Below are 19820 nucleotides of genomic sequence, written 5' to 3'. Positions count from 1 at the left end.
CAAGAGCTGCTCAATCAACAGCGGCAACGATGGCATCAATAACAATCAGTAACATCAGCATGTGGATGCCTAATTAAAATGTCTTTCTTATCACAGATGCTCATGCATTGTGTTCAATATCTATCTATGTATCATCAAAAAGGGGAAAACATCGATATATGGATTTACAAGGAAAAATCATATATACCGTTTGGAAATTATCTAAAACATTTACAAACAGTATTACTTTCCGCGGTTTAGCTCAAGGTGTTCAACTGTTTCAATAGAGATGGGTTAAATGGGTTAAATGGGTTAAGTTCGGTATTTTCTCGGTATATTTACGGTATACCATGAAAATGACAAGGTGAATTTTAGTATATTTTTGTAGGTCTTGGTCGGTATATTTAATCAAATAGTCTAAAGCCACACTGTAGCATCTTTTTGAAAAAAAATATAGTCAAAATTAAATGCCGAAAATATGAGCGTAATTTTAGATTTACACGCTTTAAGCGTAGACGACATTGTCGAGGAGTACAAGATCTTGCATGAGCGCTACCAGAAGCTAAAGAACCAGACTGAAAACGATGCCCAGCGCATTTTCAGTTTGAAAAGAAATCTGGACACAGCGCTGGCCGCCGAGGCATACTTGACCCAAGAACTCGAACAATTGGGCACGCAAACGTTAGAAGTTCGTCCAGGTGTGGAGGTGCAGGAGTTGGAGGAGCTGCGCCGCAAGTTCAGGAGCCTGCAAGTGGAGCACGACACCCTCCAGCAGGACTATGACACCAAAGCGGAAGAAGCGAGGGGATTGCAAAACCAACTGGCGGCTGTGGAGCGTGGGCTGGCGGCCAACTTGACATCAAAAGATGCCCATGAAGAATGCCACTTGCGCTTCCATGCCTTGGAAAACGAGAACTCTGAGCTGCTGTTGAAGCTGGCGGAACATGAGGAGTTCAGTGTAAAACACATCCTAGAAGTGGCTGAAAAGGAGGTAAGTCCTGAGCTGTATGCTTCAATAGAGACTTTGATAGATTGCCTACCTTACCCCTTAGAAAATCATCGAGTGTCTGCAGGACCAGGTGAGCTGCCTGGAGCAGAATTTGCAGTGCAAACGCAACGAACTGGAAGAGAAGGAGCAACAGTTGTATGTCGCCCAGGAGAAGGTGGTTGATGCCAATGCCAAGATATTTCAGCTAACCAGTGCCCCCCAAACCAATGGTAGCTACAAAATAGTTTGCTTTGACAGTAGATTGTAGTTTTGTCTTTGATTTAATGTATTCCAGAGCCCAAGGGCAACTCTCTGTTTGCGGAGGTGGACGACCAGCGGCAAGTAATGAAGCAGCTGCTGGCTGCCCAGAAGAAGAGCTATCTAGACATGAAGAAAACCTACACGGAGAGCGAGTCCGAGATACGTCGCCTAAAGCGTGAGAATGTGGCCATGCACACAGAGCTACAGGCGTGCAGCACCATCTTCTGCAGTGCCGACAAGACCTATCAGAGTGAGCAATCCCCAGGAGACACTTCTGGTGATTCCACTAACTGAATCCTTCCTTATTACCCCAGATAAGCTCAACGAACGCATTCGCCAGCTGATGAGGCAGACTGAGACCCTGGAGCAGCAGCTAAACGTCTCCCAAAAGCGGCTGCGCGAGGTGGCCAGCGAGAAGAACGTGACCTGGCTGGACTCCATGCTGGAATTCTGCAAGTATGAGTTGCCCAATCGTATCGACAGTGTGCTAGCATCGCTTAGCAATCTGTTGCTAAGCCTCTTACTGTGAGGCAGGCTCTCTTCTAGTTAGGTAATTATCCTCATCCCCCATTCATCCATTTAGACGCGAAACCGACGAGCAGAAGGCGCAACTGCATAGCATGCGCATCCAAAAGGCCGCCCTGGACGAGCAAATGCGCTCCGTGCAGAAAGAGATGGCGCGGTAAGCAATGGAGTACGTCTTGACATGGATCTATTATTTGAATCTTCGCCTCCCATATTTTCCAGTTGGCGTTTTGAGTCTCTGAAATCTCGCTGCGTGTTGATTGATCGCGAGAATCTGCTGACGGAGCACAAGATTGCCTTCAAGCATGTTCAAGCCATGGAATTCAACATTAAGGAGGCCGAACTGAACACCGCCCTGCCACGCATTGTCAGTGTTGCAGCCACTGAGAGCCCAGCCACTGGGAGATTCACGGAAGCTGAAGTCAAGGAGGCAAAAACTGAGATTACAGGCTTATTCTGCAGCACATCGCCTCGTGCTTCACGTGAGGGAAATATTCATTTGGAGAAGACAATCATACCTGAAGAACTGAATGTCACACCAGTAATTGTAAAGCAAGAAGTTAAAGATGTATCCTCGGCAGAAGATGCACCCAAGCCCCTCAAGAAGGGCACTCCAGTCAAGACGCGTGCAGGAGGAATGAAAATCAAGTGCGAAGAGAAAGCTGTTGAAACAGCCAAGCCCCAGAAGAAGGGAACACCCATTAAGAGTCGCATTAAAACGAAATGCGAAGATCAAACACCGCAGAAAGAGTCCAGCGAAGAAGCGGATGAGGAGGAAGATAATGACCAATCAATTGACAATGCAGTAAAACCAGTGATGAAGGGCACACCCATAAAATCCCGTTTGGGCGTCATAAAAGTCAAGTCCAACGAAATGCTGATGGCCAAGCAAGAGCCCGAAGAAGAGGCAGTCAAGTCCAAGGGTCGCAAGGGAACACCACTGAAAAAAAAGGAACTCACGGCCGAGGATTATGATAGCGATGTAGCGGAATACGTCTCTTCCACACCCAACAAAATCGACATTAAAGACAACAGCACTATGACCCCGGCCAAACCACTGCGTAAGGGAACTCCCGTAAGGAGCAACACACACCAATCAATACAGCCTGCCATGCAGGACACAACCAACAAGAATGTGCGCTCCATCCTGAGCAAGAAGCGTGAGATATTCGCCGAGGACAGCCACAAGATGGTTCAGTTCAGCGGCAGCTCACCTGTTGTACACAATCTAAGTCCCGTGGAGAAGCTACTGCCCGACGCCAAGGAGAACGAAAAGCCGACGACAGCTTCCGCTGGGGGCAAGGACATTAAGCCGACGATTAAGGGCCCGAACATCATCAGACGAATTGTCATCGGCCCCAGGCAGCCAAAGAAATGACGGCATCACAATTTAAAAAGAAACTTTAATTATACCTTACATCTAGACATGAATTTAGTCATTAGTTACACACCAAAACAACAAGCAGCAGAATCAACAGATGGGAGAAGATTAAACGAGACCTACAAATTGTCTCCCCCTAGTAGTTCCTCCTTCTGTTTCCCTTCTTCCTCGAACGACAGGTGGTCGTAAATCGGCGCTGTGGGCTCTGCGTCTCCTTCCAGCATCCCTTTCGTCTCTCCGTTCTCCGCCAGTTCCTTGATCTCGGCGTACAGTTGATACGGCAGCTCCGTGGGCAGTGACTCATACGTCACATGATGCGTGCGCGAGCACGAGGAATCTCTATGGCCCGTGCAGTTGCAAATGGAGGCGCCACCACTCACCGGCGTCTCATAGCCATCGGCCAGAGCGGGCTCCAAGTCCACTCGGGCCGCACCATTGCCATTGGCTATGGGGTAGCGCACAATATCCACATGATCCACGAAGCGAGGCTGGCTGGAGCCCTTGCCATCGCCAAAGCACGACAGTCCCGAAATATAGTAGGACAAGTGGAAGAGCCGCTCGCAGTGCAGGTAGAGGTAGAGCAGCAGGAAGAGCAAGGCGATCCCCAATGGCAGCATAAATACAATGACGAGGGCCCCAGAACGTTGGCTGCGATGCAGCTCCACCGGATTGCCGTATAATACTGTGAAGCTGGAGACATTCGTGTTGGGATGTGGCACCGGAACAAAGGAGTTATTGAGGGACACATGCATAATCCTGCCCGGCGGTCGCTCCTTTTTGGTCGGCCCTTCTGTGGGTGCCTCCTGGGGACTGCAGCTTAATCCATTCACATTGATGTGGGAAATGTATTTGGAGTACTGCAAGAGCCGGAACATCTGCGGTTGGCTGTGCGAGAAGTTGAGCAGCCACTGGCAGCTCCAGGGATTGCCATCGATAAACATCCGCAGCTGCATGGACTGCTGTTCCAATCGCGCGTCCACATCTTTCATACTCATCAACTGATTCGATCGCAAATCTAGAAGTTGGAGGGTTTGTGGTGCGATCTGCAGCAGCTGCCCTAAGGAGAGCGTGTGGAGGCGATTATCCTGCAACCGTAGCTCTTGGAGTCGCGTCAGTCCTCTGAACCAGCCACTGGTAAGGTTTCCCAATTGATTCCTGCTGAGATCCAGCGATATAAGAGAACTTTCTCCCAGTTCCAGTGAGATCAAGGTATTGCTACTAAGGTTCAAGCGGAGCATTTTCCGATTTTCGTATGGTTCAAGGTAAAATCTGTTCAGTTGGCAATCCACAATGGTCACATTAATCAGCTGAGATGTTCCACTCGTCAGGCGTAGGCTTCTCTTGTCGATTGGTGTCTTCTGCACAACGAGTTCTGTGAGATTCTCAGGCAATTCATCAAAAAACTCAGATTCAATCATCTTGAGGCGACTAAAGCTAAGTTTTTTAAGCTGCGGCAGCTGTGCAATAATGTCACCACCTCTCAGAACCAACTGTTCCTCCTCCCTGATGCTCAGCTCCTTGAGTATCCCACAGCCCAGCAGTGGTTCCATGAACCGCAGGGAGTTACCTTGAATCTGAAGACGCCTCAAATGCGGCAATTGCTCGAAGCTATTCCCACTTAGCGTGCCGAGATCATTATTCTTCAGGTACACAGCTATCATCTTGTTTAGAATGGGACCTCCGCAACCCAGCCTGAGGGTGGAGTCACCAACGAATCGCTCGATCTGCAGGCTCTGCAGATGCGGACAATTATCCAGATACTCCAGGCCATAGCTGGCAACGCCGAGTGGCGGCGTGTGAGCGCCGTCCAGCAGAACATGACTCTTGCCAGCCACCCGCTGGGCGCCAAGGTCGAAGGCGGCCAGTGCCTCCAGCGTGCCGTTTCCGGAGCAATCAATGTCCAGGGGCAGGCCAAAGTCTTGGTCGCTGCGATCCCATGCTGGCGTCATGTAGAGCGTGGCGCGTATGACGCAAGTGGAAGTCGATGCGTAGGCGGAAGACATCTCATCGTCAGCTGCTGCTGCCGCCCTCACGTGTGACAAGAACACCAGCAGACAGAGGCAGCCAAAAAGGCCGACGCAGTGCGTCATCGTCTGAGGGGAATGCCAGGGGCTGCCCATCGGTGCGTGCCACTGCGAGTCTGTTTCATCCGTGTTCGTACGCGACGCGTGCGAAAACTCAACTGAGAGCTAAGGAGCGACCCTCACATTGGAAAAGAGCTGAAAAACCACACTGCAGCGCACCTTTGCGTGGCACCAGCAGCAGCAGCCCCCCCTCCGCCATCTCCCAGAGTTTTCTTTTAATATTAAAAAATATTTCTCAGAGATTCGTCGTTGTGTTATATTTTTAGCCAAGACTCCTCGCTCTCTGGGAGCGAACGCTGATTCCTATGAGTATTCGAAACGCACTCTTTCGGCTGTCATCGCCTGGTCCGTCCTCCCGCTGTCTGCTCCCGGCTCCTGTTCCTAATCTCTCAAACACTTTTCGCACAAAAAGAATCATGCTCCATCCAAAGTGGCTGTGGAAATTTGTTTATATGTAAAACATTGTGGGTATCAGCAGCTGTGAGAGCGATCTGCCCCGAACTGAACTGCGTACATGACTTGCGGACTTCCATGGAAATTGAAATGGTTTGTTTAGTTTGGGCATTTTGATTGGTATTTATTGGTCATGGGGATGGGCTGGATTGGATGATATCACAGATCAGGTGCTAAAGTGGAGCATCATTACTGGAGCCATATACTTTATGGCTTTGAAAACGCTTACTTCTGTCTGTTATATGTATATATGAGGATAATTACATATACCTGCATAGCACCAATCAGGACTTTCGAAAGTGCGGAATATTGAATATTTGCCTCGGTCGAGCATATTCAGAGGAGTTCAACCACAGATACCGCGCCACGAGATTTGTATATATTAAAATATTGTCCCACAATCTACCCCAGAATTCCAAGCACCATGGATGCCGATGGATTATCAACAATAATAAGAGAAAATGTATTATTAATAAATTGTATTCACAGAATCCAGGCAGTAAACGACGTGTAACACCCATGCAACTTGATTATATGCATCGCACCCATCTGTCTCTTCCTCTCCATTGCTTTTTCTTGAGGGTGTGAGCCATATCTTCAAGTTGTTTAGGCCGCTGATTGCTGATTCTAGGCTTTGGTCTTCATCAGCATCATGCGTGGATTACTGCGTCCGGCGCTGGATCCCTGGGAACTTTGATTGGCCCGGCCGATGCCCGATGACTCGTTGGGCCGCTGGGAGTGAGCCGAGCCGATGCCAGAACTGGCAGTGCCACCAACTCCTCCGCCACCGCTTATGCCACTGCCACCCGAAGTCATGGAGTAGATGTGTCTTCGCAACACACGGATGTGCTTCTGGGAGACCTCGAAGTTATGGACCAGCGTGTGGAGCTGTGCCTGCAGCTCGGCGATGAGGCTGTCCCGCTCCTGGATGAGGCTGGAGGTGGAGTTCTGGCTGCGGCTGAGCTTCAGCTCCAGGTCAAAGATGCGCTTCTGGAGCTCACGTCGCTGCTTCTCGCTCTGCTCCCGATGGCGGCACATCTGCCGCTTGCTGGCCGACTGCAGGGACTCCAGCTGCTCCTTCACGCTGGTCAGCTCCTCGGACAGGCGTCGCTTCTCCGTCTTCAGGGCCGCATTGTAGTTCTTGAAGATCTTCAAGTCACGCTCGGCAGCCTTCAGCCTGTTGATGGTCACCAGCTTGCGGCGCCCCAGCTCATCGATCTTTAGCTTCAGCTGGTTGGCCTCCTGGTGCAGCAAACGGAGCTTGTCGACCAGCTTGCAGTTCTCCCGCATTGCCTTCTCGTACTTGCTGTGCTCCTCCCGCATCATTTGCGGCAGGTGGGAGATGTTCTTCAGCTTCGAGTCGATCTTCGAGCGCAGGGAGTCGATGTCATGGTATATGCTCGACTCCAGCTGCTTGTTGTTCACGTGCAGCTTGTCGATCTCGTGCTTCTGCGTCTTCATGATCTCCTGGGCTTTGACACAGCGCGAATGGTAGTCGGAGAGGCGATCCTTCTGCTGTCGAATGATGTTGCGGTACTGTCCCTGCTCGGTCTTCAGGTTGTTGATCGTCGAGTAGAGGTCCCGTGTGGAGCTGCCAGACTCCCGTTCACGTTCGCGCTCCCTTGGATGTGCTCGTTCGTGCTTGTACTTGTGGTGATCTTGGGAGGTGTTCATCACGTCTTTGAGAACCTTGTAGACATCCTTGATCGAAGCCGGCTGGTTCTCCTGATCCTCCATATCGTCATCATCCTCATCGTCGTGCTCCATTATAGAGCGATGGCGCCGCCTGACCTGGCGACTGGCCAGAGTCTCCACAATGTGGCTGCTGTAGTCGTCGCCCACCTGCTCGGACAGGCTCATCTTCTTCGGCGGCGACTGCTTCGTGGAGTGCTTCTCTCTGGGGTACTTCTTCTTCTGGGGCAGATCCTCGTAGGAGTTGGGAGCTTCCAGGACGGTCATGAAGCTGCTACTGCTCCGAAAGATCTTGCTGCTACTCTGATCCAGGGACACATCGGAGGCGATGCTGGTCGAGGATTTGTAGTTGTACACATCAGCATCGCCGTCCATTTCGCTGCCCATCTCCTCTTCCTGGTCGGAGCTGCTGCCCCGCGTGGCCACAAAGTGGTCGTGCTTCTGCTGCAGGCCGCTCAGCTCGTAGTTGATCTTCATGTACTTCTCCTCCAGATCCTTGGTCGTCTCGTTGTACTCCTGCAGCTCCTGCTTGTACTTACATAGCTCCTCCTTCAGCTTCGCCCCAATCTCGCCGGAGTTTTGGGGCTTCTGCAAACGAGCATCTCGAGCGCGTTCGGAAGTGCGATAGGAGACGGATCTCTTCTGCCCCAGTTTGGGTATCCGATGCCTCCCCTCGCACTCATACTCATCCTCGTCATCAAGCTTCGGATCGGACTCATCCACCTCGTTGAGTGCGAGATCTGCGTCTCCTTGTCCGTCTCCATGATGCTCGTCACGGGACATGCTGGAGCTGGTATCCTGCGAGTCATGACCCTTGGCTGCTTGCCCCATCTGGACTGATGTCTTCCGCGGCAGACTGTTGTAGCTGCTCCTCTTACCCAGCTCCTCTCGCTTAGCCACGGAGCAATCCAGCTCCAAGTCGTTGCCAGGTGACTCCATTGGTGATCTGCTCCAAGGCTGCCTCTTCAGACAGTCGACTGTGCGCGGTGGTTACTAGTTTGTGGTGGTTTTTGTGGGTTGGCGCTTAACACCTACTAAAATTTAGCGTTTGATCTGATCCGATTGAATTCGCACTAGTGAAATTTTAAAGCTGTTTTTGCTAACAGAAAATTTTTACTACAATATATCACATTCGTTTACTAAAATTAATGAATTAATGAAGTTATACTCCAGACGATTCGAAAGCTACTGACTTCGAACGATTTTGACAGGCCAGGCCTACTGGACGATCTGCTTGAAATTAATTTGGGGAAATTTCTTTAGGGCAAAGTGTGTGCGAGCGAGAAAGAGAATAAGTAGCGTGGTCTCGTACTGGAGGTGGTGGGCGAAGCAGCTGCAAATTAATTTCGTTACTCTGGCTATAATAATGATCCGATCTGATTCAGATTCGGAAATCTGGTAGATATGGTCATTCTCTACGATACTACGTTTTTTTTCTTTTCTGGTATCTTTAAAATTGTGGCTGCCACAGATTTTCGTCCTTTGTGATGGCGGAAGGGGGCGGGTCTAGATTTTGAAATACAGTGTAGCAGTGTGATGCTCTCATAGGCACTGAGGTCTAGGCGACAAACAAGACGGACGGACATGGCTATATCGACTCCGCTATTGATGCTCATCAAGAATATATATACTTTATTGGGTCGGTAACGTTTCCTTCTCTGCGTTGCACACATCCACTTTTACCACAAATCTAATATACCCCTTAACTCTTTTTGAGTACGGGTATAAAAATATTTAAAAACATGTAAAAACGCGATGCAATAATATTACCTTTCTCTTTCTTGTAATTGTGGGCTGTAATATTTTCAAAGAATATTTTTGGACAATATTTTTTTAGAATACATAAACATAAAACCATTAGTTTTTCTGTGTTGTTCCGTATAATTTTTCACGGATCACAGCAGGCCATTCCCAAGGTGCTATCATATTCCTATTCAGAATATACTGCTAGTCCCTCAGTTTATTTTATACGTTTAGGAATAACACAACAGCTTAGCTGATAAAATTTTTTAGTTATTTTTTTCAAATTTTACTGGACATAAAAGGGAGAATAAAATAGTAAACGTTCAGAAAACGTATAAAATTCTTAGAATTTGGTTAATTGCTAGTGAACTGTAACGAAACTTAACAATGGCGGATACAGAGAATACCGAAGATGCCGGGGAGTACGAGGAGGAGCAAAAGTTCATGGAGGAGCACATGATGGAGGAGGGGATCGAGGACGATCTGTTCTCGCGGCTGGGTGAGTCCTCCGATGATCCGGAGCAGAAGCGCATGTACATGGAGTACTTGGCACTCATCAAGGAGATCGACTGCCAGAACAAGATCATCCAGGACATCAAGGGCAATGTCATGGACATGTGCTCCAAGCCATGCCAGACGCGCAACGACATGCGCGAGATCAAGCGCCTGCGTGTGTGCATGGAGCAGGAGAACATCAAGCTCCACACCATGATGCGGCGGGCCATCGAGCTGCAGAACTTTGGCTCGCACCGTCACTACCAGGAGGTGAACCTGACCACCACCGTGGACGAGGACCAGCTCTCGCCCTACATGTGCGGTATTGGTGCATGCAACGCTATTCAGAACAGCGGCCCCACCGAGCCCTGCAGCGATGATGCTAGCTCCTGTGCCAGTGTCTGTGGTGGCGGTGGTGGTGGAGGTGGAGGAGCTGGTGCGATGGATGAGCGCCTAATCTGTGCCCTGCAAAAGGCCATGCAGAAGATGAAGGGCGCCTGTCCGGAGGACAAACGGATGATGCAGGAGATCGCCGCTGCGATCATGGCGTGCAAGAACAAGCCCGTTTGCAGCCCCGGACCCTGTGGGTCGAAGCCTCCCTGCCCGGAGAGCAGCAGCAGCGTGTGCCCGGCCGCACCGCCCTGTCGTTCGGCGAAGCGTTCGCATGGCCATGCCCATGCTCCCCCATGTCCCCAGAATTCATCGGCGCCCTCCCACACCGAGTCGATGGACAAGCTGAAGCATCGCATTGTGAAAATGCAATGTTCGGTAAAGAAGCTGCTGCACGAAGTGAGCCAGCGCGAAGCCCAGGATCCGTGCGATGATCAAAGTGAGGATGAGGATCCTTGCTCCCGCCCATGTCCGGTACGCCCACCCTGCCCTGAGGATCCTGATCCACTGGTCATCTGCGGTGGGAAGCGCAACACCAAGGCGGACAAGTACGAGAAGATGAAGGAGAACTATACGCGCCTGCTGACCGAGTTCCAGCGCAAGGATTGCCAGATGAAGGAGATGCAGAAGCGGTAAGTGCGTGCCCAGGTGCAGCTCCAATTCGTAGACTGAATCCTCTGCTATGTGCTTCCCCAGAATGAAGGGCATTTGTGGAAGCAGTCCATCCAAAGGCGCCGACGGAGATGCCGATGCCGCCGAGCTGAATCTGCTTCGTGCACGCGTCAATGAACTGAAGGAGGAGCAGCAGGAGTTCAAGTGCATCATGAAGGAGCAGTCGCAGCAGTTGGAGGACTACCGCAATAAGTATCTGCTGGCCCAGCAGAAGGTCGAGGAGCAGTGCGTCTCGCTGGAGAAGCTCAACATGAACAACAAGCGCATCGAGCAACAGATCAATACGGAGGTGAAGGAGATCCGGGCCAAGTTCCAGGAGAAGCTCAACGAGCTGCTGCACTTCCCCAAGCTGCTGGAGAACGAGCAGTTGAAGCTGGCCCAGATTTGCAAGGAGAAGGACGAGATGCAGGGCAAGCTGGTGGTCGTATGCAAGGAGCTGAAGTCCTGCAAAGCCCAGTTGAGCTCCCCCACCTCGGTGGACGTTCGCCCACAGCTGGCCCAGTGCCAGCTGGAGCTCACCCAGGCCCGCAACGAACTGGAGGAGCTCCTCCGTCAGCGCGATCTCTTCTGCGAGCAGCTCAAGGCCACCCAGGATGACCTCGACACCCTGCGCACTGAGTCCGCCAAGATCATAGCCGGCACCAAGGAGCGCGCCGAACTAATCAAATCCCAGCAGCAGGAGCAGATTAATCGCCTCGAAAAGGAGCTGGCCCAGTGTCGTGCCACCGCCTCACTCTCGGTCAACGATCGCGAGGCTGTCATCCGGGAGATGCAGGGTCAACTAAATACACTCTCCTACAGCTTCGATGCCGCCCAGAAGCAGATCAAGACGCTACGCAATCACATTGCATATGTGTCAAATGAGAACTGTTTCCCAGTCAAGTGTTAAGCCGCATCCAAACCCATTTCCCCAAGGCCAGAGAGCAGTGAAGTTGAGCGACGATTTATAATTCAAAATTGCTCTGTTAACCCATACATTTGAGACCAAGTCCTAGTAAATTTAATGCAATTTTTCGGCCCGATATACGAGCACCCAAAATGCAATTTGCTTTTGGAGAGTGTGGGCTATGGTTGCAGTGGGAGCACAAGATATTGGGGCATGTAACTGTGTGCACCTGTACTCTCACTGTGTATAAATTTGTAATCCAAAAGATATGAAAGCTGAGGTCTCTGATATGGAGGGTTCTTATCTGCTAGGTACACATATAATTTAGATTGTGTAATTTTTCGTTTTTGGCGCTCCATAGGAAACAAATATATAATATATTGCTTTATTCTGTGGCATTTGAGGAACAACTACAAATGGTCAAAGTATGCACTTTAAGGAGGAGCGCTCCTGAGAGCTAATGGCAAACTGCGAGTAGAAAAATATTCTACAATGATTTGACAGCCAGTCGCTTCATTTTGGGGGCATTCTTTTTGGCTTGACGCTTCTGCTCTTTAGCCTCCCAGCGGCGCTGCTTCTCTGGATCCTCGTCGGCCAGAATGCGCTCCTTCTCCTGCTTGCGCTTGTCCTCGCGACGCTGAGCGGCTGCCTCAGCACGTGCAGCATGTGTGCTCTTCAAGAACTCCTCCTCAACGCGCTGGCGATTCTTGTCAGACTTGGACTTGCCCTGTAAAACCAACAATATATAGTATTCAAGGGTATTCTAAAAGATAAATTGATGGATGCATTAGGTACCTCCTTGGACATGCGATAAGTCTTCAAACGTTCCATTAAGTAAAAGATCAACAATAACAACGGCTTAATGGTTTCCATTTCGGCATGCTTGGGCAGATTAAAACCGGCAAGGAGCATCGGCTTGGTCTCCAGCTGCTTTAGTGTATTGCCCTCTTCCTGCTGGATGGGGCCACTGAACTGGTCCGAAATGTGCAGGTAATCGATATAGCTTTGGTATTTGTTAAGTGCGGTAATAATGCGTGTTTCCAGTATGGCAGATGTGGCCTCTGGCACCTCCGAGAGCACTGCGAAGCCGTTGGGCACATTGTAGCGATCCTCCGGCTTCCCGACTAGACTACAGAATTTGCTCTGCAATGGCAACAAGTGTTTGAAATCGAATTCAAATTGGGGATCTATAAATGTTGCTTACCAGATCTGTATATTCCTTAAAGACCTTGGTGATGGTCTTCTTAGTGCCGACTGAAAATACAAATGAATCCATCAAGCCACGCGTCAGTTCGATTTTGATATGGACCTGATCCAGCTGGGGGCGCATCAGACCCGCCACCAGGGACACCAAGTCCTGGCGCTTGATCATCTTCAGCTCGACGAGCATGCCCTCGCAGCAGGTACGTCCCGAGCACCAGAGCGTGTACAGGCTCTCACTCTCCTTGATCAGACCGGGATTCTCGTTATCCGCCTTGCCGTCATCTCCAACCAAAGCAAAGTTTTCGTCCAGCAGGGCTTTGTGCGTGGTAAACCAGAGCTGAGCCAGTCGTGCGTTTTTCGCCTTTCCCGCAAAGAAATTGGCAAAGTACGCCAGCAGACCAGCGACCATCAGCATCTCCATCCAATAGGAGTCCCAGTGGGTACGGAAGTGCAGCGGAATGTTGGGTATGTTCAGCTTGGGCTCGGCCTGTTCGTCGATTGGCGGGTCTTTGGCGTCACCGCCGTCATAGCCTTCGAACTCCTCCTCGTCCTGGAAGTGCTCAAACTCATCGTCCTCCTCCACTAGGCCATCCTCCTCATCGTCGTCGACGATTTGGGGCTGCTTGCGTGGCGGCACTTGTTCCTCCCTGGATCCACCGTCCCCGCCAGCAGCATCGCCACCCGAATTGAACTCTGAATTCTTGGCCGCTGGCTCCGTGTAATAGTTGGAGCCAACGAACTCATCATCAAATTCGGCAAAATCATTGTCATTATCGCCTTCCTCAAAGTCCGACTGCGCCTGGCAGGCACAAATGAGCGCCAGGAGCAGGAAGGCAAATACTGGCCGCATGGTTAACAAATACTTTTCACAATTGTTACGTTTTGTGTGCCTAACTAAGTTACAATTTCTCTAAATGTGCTATATTTTCACCTTAATTAAGAAAAAAAAATCTAGGTTAAATTTGGGCTAGGGCTGCAAAACCATCGATGGTTTTTCTTCGACTATCGATATATCGTCCGCGAGAAAAAAGTAGGATTTCGAAGACTAGAAAATTATAAGGATATGGAAAACTTATCTACCAACGAGAAACCTCGAACCCCATAAATAATTCCACGATTTGCATTTTTTTGATCAGTTTATCCACCCGAAAGGCTCATCTCTGCGAAATTTGCAAGGTAAGTGACCTGGATGAGGACGAAGTTTAGTAAAATACAATAAGTAATAAAATACAGAAATGTACAATTAAAACAATGGTTGATGATAAACAATGGGTGCTAGGTATGTAATAAATTAATGAATACAAGTCATTTTCTTTCTTATTATGTTGAACCAGCCCTGCGTCCCCTTTTCAATCTTTTCCATAGCCATGCTGTCTATCGACTATCGATTTTCTTTTTGTAAACACGTTGCACTGGCGAATTTAGCATAAAGTGCGGAAATCTGTATAAAAAAATTGTTGTAAACAATTGCGACGTGCACTAATCGAAATGGTGAGTAATACCTGCTGGCGGGGAATCCGCACAGATCCCTCTTATCTTTGGATGCTGGAATCTATCAAACTGCCACGAAAGCATGCCGGCTGATGCAATATTTCCCGGAATTCTTCTTCATTCCATACGCACGTACATGTTTAAAAATGCAAATTTCCGTTAATGCACCAGGCGAATATCGAACGGAAAGGCACCTTCAAGGTGGAATACCTGCAGAAGATCGAGCGCGAAGTCCAGGAGCGCTGGGAAAAGGAGGGCGTCCATCAGACGGATGCGCCAGCGTCGCCAAAGAAGCAACAGTCGGAAAAATTCTTCGTCACGTTTCCCTTTCCTTATATGAATGGACGTCTGCATTTGGGCCATACATTCAGTCTATCTAAGGCAGAGTTTGCCGTGCGCTATCATCGCCTCAAGGGACGTCGCGTCCTGTGGCCCTTTGGCTTCCATTGCACTGGAATGCCGATCAAAGCCTGTGCCGACAAGTTGACGCGTGAAATGGAACTTTTTGGCTTTCCCCCCCAGTTTCCAGAAACGGTGGAGGAGGCGCCCGTTGAGGAGATCAAGTTGGAGATACCCAAGGATAAGTCGAAGGGCAAGAAGAGCAAGGCTGTGGCCAAGACGGGTGGCGCCAAGTACCAGTGGCAGATCATGCAGAGTCTGGGCCTCAAGGATGAGGAAATCAAAGAGTTCTCCGACCCCCAACATTGGCTGAACTACTTCCCACCGCTGGCGATACAGGACCTAAAGAGCATTGGCGCCCACATCGATTGGCGGCGCAACTTCATCACAACGGATGCCAATCCCTTTTTTGATTCGTTCGTCCGCTGGCAGTTCAATCATCTGAAGGAGCGCGGCAAGATTATGTACGGCAAGCGATATACCATCTTCTCGCCCAAGGATGGACAGCCGTGCATGGACCACGACCGTTCCTCTGGTGAGGGCGTGGGTCCCCAGGAGTACACTCTGATTAAAATGAAGGTGCTGCAGGCACCCAAAGTATTGAGGTTTGAAATAGACATTTTTGCCCTGCTTCAATCATGATTCAAGTGGTGTTTCTTCTGCAGCGCTATCAAGCAACCCATTTACATGGTGGCTGCCACACTGCGGCCGGAGACAATGTACGGCCAGACCAACTGCTGGCTGCATCCCGACATCAAGTACATTGCGTGGCAGACCTCCCGAGATGAAGTTTGGATCAGCACTCGTCGTGCTGCGCGCAATATGACCTACCAGGGATTCACCGCCGAGGAGGGCAACATTGTGGTCCTAGCCGAGATCACAGGCCAAGAGCTGTTGGGTACTCCATTGTCGGCTCCCTTAACGTCCCACAAGATCATCTACACGCTGCCCATGCTGAGCATCAAAGCAGACAAGGGCACGGGTGTTGTTACCTCAGTGCCCTCCGATTCTCCCGACGATTACGCTGCTCTGGTGGATCTTCAGAAGAAGGAGGCGTTCCGCCAAAAGTACGGACTCAAGGATGAAATGGTTCTGCCCTACGCACCCTTCCCTATCATTGAGGTGCCTACGCTTGGCAAGCTTTGTGCCGTTCATGCCTACGAGACGCTCAAGATTCAGTCACAAAACGACAAGGAGAAGCTAGCCGAAGCCAAGGAAATGTGCTACCTGAAAAGTAAGCGACCTTATAGAGATTCATATTCCATATTAAATTTGGTGTCCTTTCCTTAGGCTTCTATGATGGCATCATGTTGGTTGGAGAATATGCCGGCAGCAAAGTCCAGGATGTCAAGAAGAATCTGCAAAAGAAGATGGTGGATGCCAACGAGGCGGAGGTATACTATGAGCCCGAGAAGACCATCATATCGCGGTCGGCCGATGAGTGTGTGGTGGCCCTGTGCAATCAGTGGTACATCACCTACGGTGAACCCGTTTGGAAAGCGCAGACCGTTAAGATACTGCAAGACATGGAGACCTTCCACGAGGAGGCACGCAACAATTTCGAGGCGTGTCTGAACTGGCTGCACGAGTACGCCTGTTCACGCACCTACGGACTGGGCACCAAGCTGCCGTGGGACGAGCAGTGGCTGATTGAGTCCCTGTCAGACTCCACCATCCACATGGCATACTATACAGTCGTGCATCTGATACAGGGCGGCAGCCTTCGTGGCGAGAAACCCGGTCCCTTTGGTATGTCCCATTGTGGGTCCATTTAATCTCCTAGTGTGTTAATATGTTTGTTGTAGGCATCACACCGGCTGACATGACTTCTGAGATCTGGGACTATATCTTCTTCAAGGATACACCACCCCCAAAGAAGTCCAACATTAAGCTAGAGCATTTGGCTGTGCTGCGGCGCGAGTTCGAGTATTGGTATCCCATGGATCTGCGTGTTTCTGGCAAGGATCTCATTAATAACCATCTGACCTTTACTCTATACAATCATGCGGCCATCTGGCCCAAAGATGACACAAAGTGGCCCAAGGGAATGCGCGTGAACGGCCATCTACTGCTTAACTCTTCCAAGATGTCCAAGTCGGATGGCAATTTCCTGACCCTAACCGATGCCGTGGAGAAGTTCTCGGCTGATGGCATGCGTCTGTGTCTGGCTGATGCCGGTGACAGCATTGAGGATGCCAACTTTGTGGAGAGCACAGCGGATGCGGGCATCCTGCGCCTATTTACATTCATCGAATGGGTGAAGGAGATGTTGGAAACGAAGAGCACCCTCAGAAAGGGCGCCGCCAGGACGTTTAATGATCAGGTATTCCTTAGCGAGCTGAACCTCAAGACGCATCAGACGGACGACAACTACCGGAAGATGCTGTTCAAGGAGGCCCTGAGGAGCGGTTTCTATGAGTTGCAGCTGGCCCGCGACAAGTACCGCGAGCTGTGCGGCACCCAGGGCATGCACGTGGAGCTGGTGCTAGAGTTCATACGACGTCAGGCTCTGCTGGTGGCTCCCATCTGCCCGCACATGGCAGAACACGTTTGGGGACTGTTGGGCAACAAGGAATCCATTGTCCACGCTCGCTGGCCCGAGGTAGGGGCCATCAATGAGCTCGACATTATGTGCTCCGAGTACCTCATGGAGTCGGCTCACGCCTTCCGTCTCAACCTGAAGAATCTGCTGCAGCTGAAGGCCAAGGGCGGCAAGGAGAAGGCACTGGATCCGCAGACAGCGAAACCCAATCGTGGCCTCATTTGGGTGGCCAAAACCTATCCGCCCTGGCAGTCCTGTGTCCTGGACACCATGAGGGAGCTGTTCAACAAGTCCAAGGCCTTGCCGGACAACAAGGTGATTGCTGCCACCCTCCAGCAGAAGGCGGAACTCAAGAAGTTCATGAAGCGAGTGATGCCGTTCGCTCAAATGATACGCGAGAAGGTGGAGTCGGGCAAGGGAGTGGCGGCCATGGCTGTCAACCTGGAGTTCGATGAGCGACAAGTGCTGATCAGCAATCTGGAGTACCTCAAGAACACACTGGATGTAAGATTATGCCTACAGTTAATATAGCTGTCCACTAACATTCACGCTTTCTCGCTTCATAGCTTGATTCTCTGGAAGTCAAGTATACCGATGATCCTTCGGCACCAGAGAAAACTCGCGAAGAAGTGCGCCCTGGCTCGCCTTTCATCAGCTTCAGTGTGGCCCCCAATGTCAGCGTTGAGCTGGTGAATCCTACAGAGCGTTCCTCGCTCTTCCAAGTCAACACCATCATCTCCGAGGGCGACACAGTACAGTCACTGCGTGAGAAGATCACCAAATTTATTGGGCTCAAAACGGATCAGTCTAATCTGAAAATCTGGCGCTTCGATGATCCCCGGCTGGGTCCCCGAAAGATACCCAACTTCGAAGATTACAAGACAGGCAAAACGTTGCTCAGCGAGGGAAATTTCATCCTGGATGTGGCTGCCAAGCGAGTGAGCGTGGAGCAGGGAGGCAAACTAACCGAAGTGGGTCGCAATCTGATCTATGTGGTGGAGTAGATGGATGCACGGCCGAGTGCATACTGAACTAATTTATTCACAAAGGGAATTTGTAACCTTGTAAACAAGTTGATGGTTATTAAAGAACTACCTTAATATACTGCCAAATGCATTTGACCCAATTAGACATAGACGCAAGCGACTTGATTACGAGCACCGCCGTGGCCCAGAAATTGTATTTTTAGAGAGCACATCCCATAAACCACCCCAAAAGTGCGTTGCATTCTTTGTCTTAATATTGCCTTAAAGTGGGTATGATGATTTTGAGCAGATGTTTGCAATATGACCAGGAACAATCAGACAAAAATCAGTATTTTAATATTTTTTCAAAGCTATGAGATTTTAGACAAGAAGACTTACGTCTTATTTCTTTAAAAAGAGGCTATCTTGTCGGCTATAAATCGGTCAGAAAACAAGTCTGCGAGAAAACCTTTTCTGTTTCTAAAGATAAATAACAAATATTAGAAAATAAAGTGTTATATAAAAATAATTTCTATATTTTATCTTATAGCTTCCTTAGGAACTACGGATCTAAAAGAGTATCAAATCCTTCGACTTCGACCTCTTCTTGTTGGATTTTGTGGGTCATTCGTCAGATAAGCGCTTCAGCGGTATCTCAGCGGGTTTTCTTGGACTCAGTGGGTGGCTATCTTTAGCTAAGAGCCCATCCATAGCATATATAAGGCTTTAACACCAAACGAATCCAAAGCAAAGTTTAGTTTCAGCGTGAAGCAAACATGTTGAGTCTTCGAGTGTTTCTCTTGCTTCAGTGCAGCATGGTGGTGTTTGGAGGCGTTTGCCTTATACCCCAGCCGATTATGCGACAGCGTTCCCTGAAGGATACGCTTTTGAAGACTCAACCCCGCCTGGATGGCCGCATTGTGGGTGGACATCGCATCAACATCACAGATGCGCCACATCAGGTGTCGCTACAGACTTCCAGTCACATTTGTGGAGGATCCTTGATATCCGAGGAGTGGATATTGACCGCTGCCCATTGCACATAGTGAGTAGGATGTCACACCACTCCTTTCCCCAAGGGCTTAACTCTTGTTTCTGTTTCAGTGGAAAGACTGCGGATCGTCTGAAGGTTCGCTTGGGCACCTCGGAGTTCGCTCGCAGTGGAGAGCTCCTCCGGGTCAAGCAAATTGTGCAGCATGCCAAATTCAACTTTTCGAATGTGGACTTTGACTTCTCGCTGCTGCAGCTGCAGCATCCCATTAAATTTGATGACACCAAAAGGGCCATCAAGCTACCGGACCCGCAGCAGACGCTCATGGACGGGGAGACCTGCTTTGTCAGTGGCTGGGGGAATACCCAGAACCTTCTGGAGTCGCGCGAGTGGCTGCGGCAGGTGGAGGTGCCGCTGGTAAACCAGAAGGTGTGCAGCGAAAAGTACAAGCAATATGGCGGAGTGACCGAGCGTATGATCTGTGCAGGGTTCATGGAGGGTGGCAAGGATGCTTGCCAGGGCGATTCTGGCGGCCCAATGGTCAGTGAGTCGGGTGTGCTGGTGGGCGTTGTCAGCTGGGGCTATGGCTGTGCCAAGCCTGACTATCCGGGCGTTTACTCTCGAGTGGCATTTGCCCGCGAGTGGGTGAAGGAGCACAGTGGCATCTAGCATGAAAGTTC

General features: G+C 50.1%; 7 protein-coding genes across 7 annotated transcripts; 4 read left to right on the top strand and 3 right to left on the bottom strand.

Moving 5' to 3' along the window:
- The first annotated feature begins 389 nt into the window (after positions 1-389).
- On the top strand, positions 390-3285 carry LOC111074093 (protein Spindly). Its single transcript, XM_022366735.2, has 6 exons — positions 390-970; positions 1032-1197; positions 1263-1478; positions 1543-1684; positions 1812-1910; positions 1976-3285. Exons 1-6 carry the CDS (start codon positions 458-460, stop codon positions 3129-3131), a joined length of 2292 nt encoding a protein of 763 aa, XP_022222427.2. The 5' UTR covers positions 390-457; the 3' UTR covers positions 3132-3285.
- LOC111074094 lies at positions 3140-6030 on the bottom strand. The gene has a single exon (XM_022366737.2). It carries the CDS (start codon positions 5252-5254, stop codon positions 3254-3256), a length of 2001 nt encoding a protein of 666 aa, XP_022222429.2. The 5' UTR covers positions 5255-6030; the 3' UTR covers positions 3140-3253.
- A 105-nt stretch (positions 6031-6135) lies between these two features.
- Positions 6136-8543, bottom strand: LOC111074095 (ribosome-binding protein 1). The gene has a single exon (XM_041594733.1). It carries the CDS (start codon positions 8300-8302, stop codon positions 6299-6301), a length of 2004 nt encoding a protein of 667 aa, XP_041450667.1. The 5' UTR covers positions 8303-8543; the 3' UTR covers positions 6136-6298.
- A 780-nt stretch (positions 8544-9323) lies between these two features.
- LOC111074123 lies at positions 9324-11937 on the top strand. The gene is made up of 2 exons (XM_022366768.2): positions 9324-10623; positions 10688-11937. Exons 1-2 carry the CDS (start codon positions 9494-9496, stop codon positions 11550-11552), a joined length of 1995 nt encoding a protein of 664 aa, XP_022222460.1. The 5' UTR covers positions 9324-9493; the 3' UTR covers positions 11553-11937.
- On the bottom strand, positions 11887-13741 carry LOC111074124 (PAT complex subunit CCDC47). The gene is made up of 3 exons (XM_022366769.2): positions 12754-13741; positions 12345-12692; positions 11887-12276 (listed from the first exon to the last, which is right to left on the bottom strand). Exons 1-3 carry the CDS (start codon positions 13600-13602, stop codon positions 12037-12039), a joined length of 1437 nt encoding a protein of 478 aa, XP_022222461.1. The 5' UTR covers positions 13603-13741; the 3' UTR covers positions 11887-12036.
- A 395-nt stretch (positions 13742-14136) lies between these two features.
- Positions 14137-18291, top strand: LOC111074122 (leucine--tRNA ligase, cytoplasmic). Its single transcript, XM_022366766.2, has 6 exons — positions 14137-14243; positions 14415-15247; positions 15308-15876; positions 15933-16391; positions 16448-17688; positions 17751-18291. Exons 1-6 carry the CDS (start codon positions 14241-14243, stop codon positions 18186-18188), a joined length of 3543 nt encoding a protein of 1180 aa, XP_022222458.2. The 5' UTR covers positions 14137-14240; the 3' UTR covers positions 18189-18291.
- An 84-nt stretch (positions 18292-18375) lies between these two features.
- LOC111074125 (trypsin-1) lies at positions 18376-19818 on the top strand. Its single transcript, XM_022366770.2, has 2 exons — positions 18376-19194; positions 19254-19818. The coding sequence occupies exons 1-2, from the start codon at positions 18926-18928 to the stop codon at positions 19807-19809; spliced, it is 825 nt and encodes a 274-aa protein (XP_022222462.2). The 5' UTR covers positions 18376-18925; the 3' UTR covers positions 19810-19818.
- Positions 19819-19820: the final 2 nt, after the last annotated feature.

Source organism: Drosophila obscura, unplaced genomic scaffold (genome assembly GCF_018151105.1).
Source record: "Drosophila obscura isolate BZ-5 IFL unplaced genomic scaffold, ASM1815110v1 contig_36, whole genome shotgun sequence".
NCBI lineage: Eukaryota > Metazoa > Arthropoda > Insecta > Diptera > Drosophilidae > Drosophila > Drosophila obscura.
This window is presented reverse-complemented; position numbering and strand designations above follow the sequence as displayed.

Bases quoted from the DNA above. Each gene is read 5' to 3' on its own strand.
- LOC111074125 (XM_022366770.2), top strand. From the start codon at position 18,926: ATGTTGAGTCTTCGAGTGTTTCTCTTGCTTCAGTGCAGCATGGTGGTG. The intron at 19,195-19,253 runs GTGAGTAGGATG...TTTCTGTTTCAG, and splicing joins ACCGCTGCCCATTGCACATA to TGGAAAGACTGCGGATCGTC.
- LOC111074122 (XM_022366766.2), top strand. The intron at 15,248-15,307 runs GTTTGAAATAGA...TTTCTTCTGCAG, and splicing joins CAGGCACCCAAAGTATTGAG to CGCTATCAAGCAACCCATTT. The intron at 16,392-16,447 runs GTATGTCCCATT...TGTTTGTTGTAG, and splicing joins CGAGAAACCCGGTCCCTTTG to GCATCACACCGGCTGACATG.
- LOC111074095 (XM_041594733.1), bottom strand. From the start codon at position 8,302: ATGGAGTCACCTGGCAACGACTTGGAGCTGGATTGCTCCGTGGCTAAG.
- LOC111074093 (XM_022366735.2), top strand. From the start codon at position 458: ATGAGCGTAATTTTAGATTTACACGCTTTAAGCGTAGACGACATTGTC. The intron at 971-1,031 runs GTAAGTCCTGAG...CTTACCCCTTAG, and splicing joins TAGAAGTGGCTGAAAAGGAG to AAAATCATCGAGTGTCTGCA. The intron at 1,685-1,811 runs GTATGAGTTGCC...TCATCCATTTAG, and splicing joins TCCATGCTGGAATTCTGCAA to ACGCGAAACCGACGAGCAGA.
- LOC111074123 (XM_022366768.2), top strand. From the start codon at position 9,494: ATGGCGGATACAGAGAATACCGAAGATGCCGGGGAGTACGAGGAGGAG. The intron at 10,624-10,687 runs GTAAGTGCGTGC...GTGCTTCCCCAG, and splicing joins ATGAAGGAGATGCAGAAGCG to AATGAAGGGCATTTGTGGAA.
- LOC111074124 (XM_022366769.2), bottom strand. From the start codon at position 13,602: ATGCGGCCAGTATTTGCCTTCCTGCTCCTGGCGCTCATTTGTGCCTGC. The intron at 12,693-12,753 runs GTAAGCAACATT...TTGCCATTGCAG, and splicing joins TTAAGGAATATACAGATCTG to AGCAAATTCTGTAGTCTAGT. The intron at 12,277-12,344 runs GTACCTAATGCA...TTGGTTTTACAG, and splicing joins CTTATCGCATGTCCAAGGAG to GGCAAGTCCAAGTCTGACAA.
- LOC111074094 (XM_022366737.2), bottom strand. From the start codon at position 5,254: ATGGGCAGCCCCTGGCATTCCCCTCAGACGATGACGCACTGCGTCGGC.